At 44.3% G+C, this 8,472-nt stretch overlaps 1 protein-coding gene across 1 annotated transcript; it reads right to left on the bottom strand.

Moving 5' to 3' along the window:
- Positions 1-2,564: 2,564 nt before the first annotated feature.
- Positions 2,565-8,023, bottom strand: LOC117033111 (lysozyme g-like protein 1). The gene is made up of 5 exons (XM_033125072.1): positions 7,827-8,023; positions 5,807-5,911; positions 4,701-4,891; positions 3,017-3,149; positions 2,565-2,823 (listed from the first exon to the last, which is right to left on the bottom strand). Exons 1-5 carry the CDS (start codon positions 7,867-7,869, stop codon positions 2,705-2,707), a joined length of 591 nt encoding a protein of 196 aa, XP_032980963.1. The 5' UTR covers positions 7,870-8,023; the 3' UTR covers positions 2,565-2,704.
- Between the last annotated feature and the right edge of the window lie 449 nt (positions 8,024-8,472).

Here is an 8,472-nt window from a genome sequence, read left to right as displayed (position 1 = left end):
TGGACTTGCCCAGGACTTTCTCCTTTAACTTTCTGGGTTCCAGCATTGAAAGTTTTGAGTCCTAGAAAACCCATCAGCTCTAGGCAAACTGGGATCGTTGGTCACCCTAACCCCTAACACACACACACACACACACACACACACACACACATACACACACAAAATCATGTATAATAATTATATGTACAGGTGGCACTTGGGGAAAATTTTTAAAGATTGGCTTTAAAATGGAAGAAATCTGGGTGTGGAAACTGATTAGGTCCCTTAACCAGTTCTGTGACTAAGCAAGTGTTTTACCAGCTCATGTCTGTTCAGTGGAATAAAAATTATGCATCTGTCCTGATGTGAGAATTCAGCTCCGAATAAACGCCCTTACCTCTTGTGTGAACTCAGGCTTCAGGTCCTTAGCAAAGCTCCCACGCCAATTTGTATTTATCTCTTCTTTAGAAAAATTAGCTTATCGTGTCCCAAGTGTCACTATATCTGGACCCCAACTAGAAAAGGAGCATTTGTGAGCAAGGACTGTGGCTTTGCCCTTCCTAATCCAGTGGGTTGCAGGTAGGAGGTGCTCAATAAGGATTCGTTAATAGCTGTTTAATTAATACTCTTGTATTTTACCAACATCTAAATCAGTTGTACGTTCACCACAGCTCTCGTTGTGACATCACAGTATTCCTCGCCTTCCTTGGCTGGATGTTTTCCCAGGATGGGAGTCACCACCAGCACAGACACAAGTGACCCCCACTTATTGGGCATACATGCTCACAGTGGGAGCTGCATGGGCTGCCCTAGGGGTGTGATTTCAGGAGGATTTTATTCACCCCAGTGTTTCCCCCGTGGGCTCCTAACTAGTGCCTCACAGTCTGAAGTGTGTTCATGAGGTCTTCTCAGTCATGTTCTCCCTGGTGGGAACCTCTCAACTGGATTCAGCCTTGAGAGTAGGTCTTGGAAGGCAGAGGCTGGGAAAACCAAGAAGGAAGTGGTCCTGGAGAAGGTCAAGGGCATCAATGGCTATGAGCAATGGTTATTTCACTGGCCCCTGACACAGAAGGTGACCTCTTCACATTGTCTCCTGGTGTAGGCCCTGTGTCTGTACCTTGTGCACACGTGAAGTTGGCTGCTATGAGGTCAGACAATTTTCGCGAACTCATCCTAGAAAAAGTGCTACATGCCTCATTGCTGAATATCACTATGGTCACCTTCGAGGTACTCCCCTTGGGAAGCTATGCACCGATGCCAGCACCTAGTCCACCCTTCAAAGCAATTTTGGAACTCTTTTTCTGGAATGGCTATCAGAGCTGTCATATTACCCTTGATGTCCTGAATGTCATCAAAGTATCTTCCTTTCAATGTTTGCTTTATTTTCGGGTAAAGAAAGAAGTCATTGGGGGCCAGATCAGGTGAGTAGGGAAGGTGTTCCAATACAGTTATTTGTTTACTGGCTAAAAACTCCCTCAGAGACAGTGCTGTGTGAGCTGGTGCATTGTCGTGATGCAAGAGCCATGAATTGTTGGCGAAAAGTTCAGGTTGTCTAATGTTGTCACGCAGCCTTTTCAGCATTTCCAAATAGTAAACTTGGTTAACTGTTTGTCCAGTTGGTACAAATTCATAGTGAATGATCCCTCTGATATCAAAACAGGTTAGCAAATCATTGCAACAGCTTCGCAAACTTAATTGTCAGACTTCATATCCCCAACTAAATTTTATGATTTAATGGTTCCTGAGGGCAGAGACTCAGACATACCAATGAGCACATACTACTTGTTGCAAAATGATTCTGCTTGAAATTTTGAAATGATGACAATTGTTTTGGAATGGCACACTGTCGAGTATTGATATGCTGCAGTTGATAGAATGGGACTTTAATTACTTTTATAGACTATAACCCCTAAAATTGAATAATTTACCAGTATAGGACATGGTCAGTGTCCTTGAGGGCCGCTTCAACTGATGAATCACTGTCCCGTGGCCTGGCTCTGTTAGTGACGTAAGTGCCCCAAACAAGAGAATAGTTTTGCTGAGTTGAAGGAGGTGGGATGTAGAAGGGAAAGGAGGAAAACTTGGATGACAGAGACACTGACCTAGGGTTAAGATAGTGCTATGAGGTTAACAACGGCCTCTCCTGAAACTATTCCAAAACCCAGCAGGTGGGGTTGGCCACCATCTAACACTTTTCCTCCTAAACATTTTCAATTAAATTTGAGACTATTTAAAAAAATTTTTTTTTATCAATAATCAAGAAATCAGTGATAGACTTGCCAGGTAAAATACCATATGCCAGGTTAAATTTGAATTTCACATAAACAACCAATACTTTTTTAGTAAAAATGTGCTTCAAATATTGCATGGGATATATACTAAAAAATTACTTGTTATTTATGTGGAATTCAAATGTGACTGAGCTTCCTGTGTTTTTAATTCACTAAATCTGGCAATGCTAGTCAATAAGATGAAGGATTCATTTCACAGAAATCCACATGATAGCCTACCTTCTTGGAAATACCTTTAAAGAGACACAGCCCTTACTTTATATATACACGCACCAGACCACAAAATGCAGGGAATAATTCTTCCTTTAATGTGATTCATGTTATTTTGACGACCTTCAGGTCAAACTCATATTCGCAGTGATAAGAAGCTAGTTTTATCTGTGAAGCAATTGAGGCCTCATGTGTGATAATAACCTTGGGTTTGATCTGCAGTGTTAGAAGCCGTGTCTCTTGAAGTATTTGGCTCGAGCGAGGACATCATTGCAGAAGTCACAGCTCAGGTCCTGGCTGCTTCTGACATAGCCAGGACCTCCACCGTACGCACATAGTCCACCTGGAATTTGTGAGACAGGTTAATGCTGACCCCACAGCCCCTCCTGGCTTCAGGGTGCTCACCAGTTAACTTAGATTGTCTTTCCTCATGCTTGCTGGGAAGCAACTGAGGTTTGGGTGCATCTGGCACAATGTATTACATTTGTCCCTATCCTTCCATGCTGTGAGACCACCAACCCATGGGTTACACCTACCTCTCAGGTACTGATCAGGTGTCCAGGTTGGAAACCTCCTCTGGATTTCTTTGATTCTAAGAGTCAGGACCTCAGTCATCTGGGAAAGCTGGGACTCAGTAATCCAGGATGTGGGGACATGATGGCCAGAATCCTAGAGGGAGGGAGGCAGGAGAAAAGCCAGGTGGGAGGATGGCGTGGCTGCATAGGCTCAGAGATGCTTTCGCATTTCCTTTGTCTTTCTCTCCTCCTCTTTTGGCAGAACCAATGGCACCTTCAATCTCCCTCGGGACAAATAGTAAAGCTACAAGGTTCGGGCAAAGGAAGGGATGAGCCAATATTGCACTATTGCCTCAGTATAATGGTGAGAGGCAGAGTTGAAAGCCAAGGTTAACGTACAGGCTCGGGTCTAATGCCGTCCTTCAACACTGCACCCACAAACCCTCCAAACAGGTCAGAAAGGGGGAGTTTCTATCTGTCCTTGTAATTCTCCTTCCAGATAATCTGAATGTCCAAAGGGTACCTCTAACTTCTCTTTTACACCTTCGGCTATCATTCCATGTAGGTTCCACCATATTTAGGAGAAATATCTGACTGCAGAATTCTTTCTTCATCTTCAAAGGAGGTGGACTCGTCCTTTTCCCAAGAACAAGATATTACAAAGGAGGCAGAGCAGGGTGACGGAAATGACGCCGGCTCTAACGTCACCAAAATTGTCCTTGGTCCCAGTTCTGCGTTTTCCAGCTGTCGTGTGACTTTGCAGCAAGGACTCTCTCCTCGTAAATTCACTTCCTTATTTGTAAAGGATGGATTACATGCCTCCCCCGAACCCCATTTCATCAGTTTATTGGATGGGTCCCCAAATCAAAATAAGATAAAGCATTTGAAAGTATTTTTAAATTGTAAAATGTCATACAAATTACGAAAGGGAAGCCAATTTAAAAACCACTGAAGAATACCTTTCCTAAAAGCTTTAAAAAAAAAAGACTAATATTTACAGGTTTCTCGTCAACTACGACAATGAGATAGAAAAAAAAGTGTGGTCTCATTGTCACCTCTGCCATCACCAGTTCCCCTAATGCAGAGTTAATTCGACAGTGGGGTTAATTAATGATCAGTCCCCTGGAAGCCTCTGTCAGACCACATAGGAAACCAGGCAGAATTCATGCAAAAATAAAACTTGACCTTCCGTACTAAGCGTTGTGTAGAAAGAAGACAAGGAAAAATGAATTCAGTATTTGTTGAGAACCTAGCCAATGCCAAGTGTTTTGTCACATTGTTTCATTGAATCTTCATAACAGTTCTAGGAGGATGGCGTTTTGTAGGTGAGGAAACAGGCCCAGGGAGATTATATGGTTTTTCCATGGTCACGCGGTTATAAGATAGCAGTAAGGATCCAACCTGGGATCTTTCTCCTGCACAGCCTTACTGGAAATCCAGAATAGACAACTAACGAAGATATTCTGAAAACACAGCATAATAACTGACTTCGAAAAGGAATTGTGTGGCTCAGAATAAAGCAGAAATGGAGCTGCTGATCCCTCTCAGGAGGAGCCGTGGCTGCCACAGCTTCGGGGAGCCCCTTTCACTCTGTTCTATGGGGCTGTGTCCCAGGGTTGCCATCCACACAACAAATGTGAAGGCCTCCCCTTGGAGATGGGCCAGGCAGCACTGCGGCCGTATGTCCTGGCTTGTGGCGCGTTACCTGCACAACCCTGATTCCGTCGCCCACGTTGCCCATATTGATCACGTTGCCACCAGGAGACTCCCTGGACATGACACCAGCGATCACTGCAGGATCCATACAGTACTTTTGGCCAACGGTATATATCACGGGTTGATACCTCACTAGGTATGGCATGTCTATTTCAGCCATCCTTTCAGAAGCACGCACTCCTAAGGCAAACACAGAAAGAAGGATGTGGCTTGGTGTGACATATGCTGAAATAGGAGCTCAAGAGGAGAGAAAATACACTCCAAGGATATGGGCAGAGGTTGAGGACTGAGAAGCCCACATTTGGGTAGGGAGCCCGCACTGGCCATTCCTGGACATGAGATTGTGATTCCCCGTTTTGAGCTTGAGTTGGCATCCTTTGTGGCCACCAGTGCCCCTCCGCTGGGGCAGCTCAGACCCTCCCAGGAAAAGTCTGTGGGCACAGACACCATTGGCTCCATCCTAAGCACCCCAGTAAAATGCACCTGTCCATCAGCTACAACGAGCACATGATATGGAGAAATTCTCCAAAGCCCTGCAAGAAGTCCTTGGAGAGTATCCCTGACAGGTGGGCTCACTCTTGTCCACATTTCCACTCTACAGTGACACCCAGAAGTCATGTGCACTTAAACCGTTATGAAATAACAATAATTCTGAGCAAAATGAAAACCAATCCTAATTTACCTGGCTAGCCCACTCACCTTCTAAGCACTTTTATGGTTTCAAATGCACTCTCATCCACATTATTGACCAGAGTTTACAAGAACACTGTAAATTAAGTACTATTATCCCCCTCCAGCAGAGGCTCAGGGGTGCTAAGGGACCTGAAGCAGAAGAGCCGGCACGCAGGCAAGGTCTTTGGACTCCGTGTCCAGTGCTCTTTCCACCAGTCAGTAGCGTCGGGCTGTGGGAAACAGTGGGAACCCAAAGGGAATGTTGAGAGGATGAAAACTTGTGGGGAACGACTGGGCGACAGAGGTGTGGAGTCTCAGGGGAAGGGAAAAATCCTGTTGGAGCCACCCTTGCCTAAAGGAGTCACCTTCTGAGAGAAAGGAAAAGGAGAAGGAGGGCAAGATGGACAGTGAGATTATAGCTACCACAGTAGTTCAGGCCTCGGCGTCTTCCAATCCCACAGGACGCCCCAGGGGTGTCGAGGGTTCGGATGTTTCCATAGCACCCCCAGTTGCCGCTTTCACATGAGTCTACAAATTGAGAAAATTTCAAGCTGAGGCATTGAACTAGAATAGTTCTGTGAACTAGAATAGTGATCATCCTTCTGTTCATGAATGAGGTGACATAACAAACACAGCTGTACTGAAATCAACAAGAACAAGAACGGCACTCGGCAACAGAAACCCTTTTGAAATGTGCAGTCTAGGGACTAAGACATGATCACAGAACCTGCTCGATACTGAATTCTCGCCTCGGGTCCTGCGGACACGAGGAACAGTTGGAGCAGCTCTACTTGCCAAGCTCTGGGGGCCGTCCAATGCTGCTGAGTAGGTGTCTCAGAGTCAAATTAGAGATCGCGCGTTCCCTGTACGCTAGTCCTCATCTTCCATCGTCTGTGAACTCTTAGCACTTCTCCCTCCGATCCCCCTAACTCGTTGGTCTGGTGGGATGTTTGTGTTTTGCTCTGGGGAAACACGTATGAAGCCTGGCCCTCTTTGGGATCTCAGGCGCTGCTCGTAAACTGTGACGTGGAGCTGGCTTCCTGTGCTTGCTCGTCCACATCTAGGGGTGACTAAGACGCCAAAGAGGGGGAGGACACATGGGGCTCTGTCTTCCTACGTCTTCCCTTTGTCTCTGCCCTTCCTTCCCTCTCCCTTTAACTGCCACTGCCATTGCCATCACTGAAGGGGAGGAGAGGTTTACACCCTGGTGGGATTCCACAAAGACCACTAAAAAAGACAAGGACATTGTCCGAGTATTTATCATTCACACCCCAAGGAGTGTGCAGGAGCCAGTAAGGAGATAACTACAGGTGGCCGGAAATTGCTCCTTGAGAGAATCATCTCGCTACTGTAAGCCTGCACGTAGATTATGTCATCAAATCTTAATGACTTGCACGTCTTTGGAAGTATGTCTATTGCTTATGATCATATGTGTACTGTATGTTTATGTCAAGATATTTTAAGGTTCTCTTACTAAGAGTTTCATGGGGTTGACATCTGAAAATACTAGTATTTTAGAGTACACACTTCTACTTTAAAAACTTTTGATGAGTAATCTAAGAGAAATGAGCAAACGACTTGATCTTTTAAGAGTATACTAAAAATTAAACGAGCCAGCGTGTCCTTTTATATTTTTTAATGAGTATACTTTATTTTTATAATTGGTGACAAATACCTTTAATAGTAGCCGTTCGTGTCACTCATTGCTCCCTGCCTATTGCTCCCTGCCTAGCCTCTCCCTACCTACATTACATGCTCCTCAAATTTTCTTACATTTCTAAAATTCCTTTTAGGAATTTTTACATATTTGTTGAATGAATGGGTCGATAAATAAATGAACATAAGACTGACTCCATCTGAGAAATTTTTAAAAGTTAGAATCAGGGAAAAAATCGCTTCTCTTGAGGAACTACGCTTCCTCCTTTTCTCTATCAAAAAACATGTACTTTTCCTTTTTTGCCCCAGCTGTAAGGAAGCTTACGACCAAATCTAAAATTCAAGCATTGCAACTACGTTAGCCTCCTGTCTACCTTACTCACAACTCCTCAATCCCCTCAATGCTGGTTTTCTACTGAATGACAGTCGTATTACGGTAAGCCCCCTCAATCCTTCTATGGAAATCTATGCTCTATGAATAAATTCAATAAATACTTTTGGTGAAAGAGTTTTTATAGAGAAACAACAAACAGTTATCAATGGTCTATATTTAAATCCTGGCCTCAAGCAATGCTGTTTGAAGCCCACCCCACACTCTGGAGAAAGCCCAGCTTCTTTTGTGGGGCAGCCAGGAGGCTGCTTGTCAGCGGCTGTTTCTAACTCCAGGACTTGTTGAACAATTTGGGGGGGGAGGAATCACATTTTCCACTGCGGTTTTACGTATCAGAAGTACCATTATGTTCTCCCCATCTCCAAGGGCATTTGGGAAAAAACGCAACACACTCACCAGTAAGGGCAAGGAGACCCACCAGCAGCCACAGCACAGACATCTTGATGGTCTGACTACCGGTCCTAAAATGATTTTCAAATAGAAATTAGCTCGCAGATGTGAAAATATCAATCGTCATCATAACAACATGTAATGTCTCTCTGGAAAGGTGTGGGGGAAAAAAAGAACAAGTTTCCCCAGGGCTGACCTAAAAAAAATTAATGGTTTGAATCATAATGAAAAAACAAAAAGTAGGACATGTGCTCCATCTATCCTTTCAATTAGCTTAAAATGATGAGACTCCTGCTTGGCCCACAGGGATTCTAATTATTTCAAGAATTTGACTCTCGACACGGAGAAACACAGAGATCTTGACTTCAGATCCTGAAAAGCAAGTTTTTGATGTACGTGCCTTACCCAAATCACCTCTTCATTATCAAAAGATAATAAGAAAAGGAGAATTTTCTATTTGTTTCTCTTAATTGGGGTTCTTTTTCCTTTGGGTTAGAGGAAAGGTTACACTTTTCTCGGTGCCTCAGAACGTATTCTTTGCTTTGGTTGTTGGAAGGAGTTAGAAGACGTTGCCTGTGGCTCTAAGCCCCCAGCCTGGGAAACTCAGACCCCGTGGCCACCTTGAGCCATGATTCACATCCTGGGACTAACA

This window comes from Rhinolophus ferrumequinum, chromosome 13 (genome assembly GCF_004115265.2).
Source record: "Rhinolophus ferrumequinum isolate MPI-CBG mRhiFer1 chromosome 13, mRhiFer1_v1.p, whole genome shotgun sequence".
Taxonomy (NCBI): domain Eukaryota; kingdom Metazoa; phylum Chordata; class Mammalia; order Chiroptera; family Rhinolophidae; genus Rhinolophus; species Rhinolophus ferrumequinum.
Note: the sequence above shows the minus strand (reverse complement) of the source record. Positions and strands in the feature narration are given on the sequence as shown.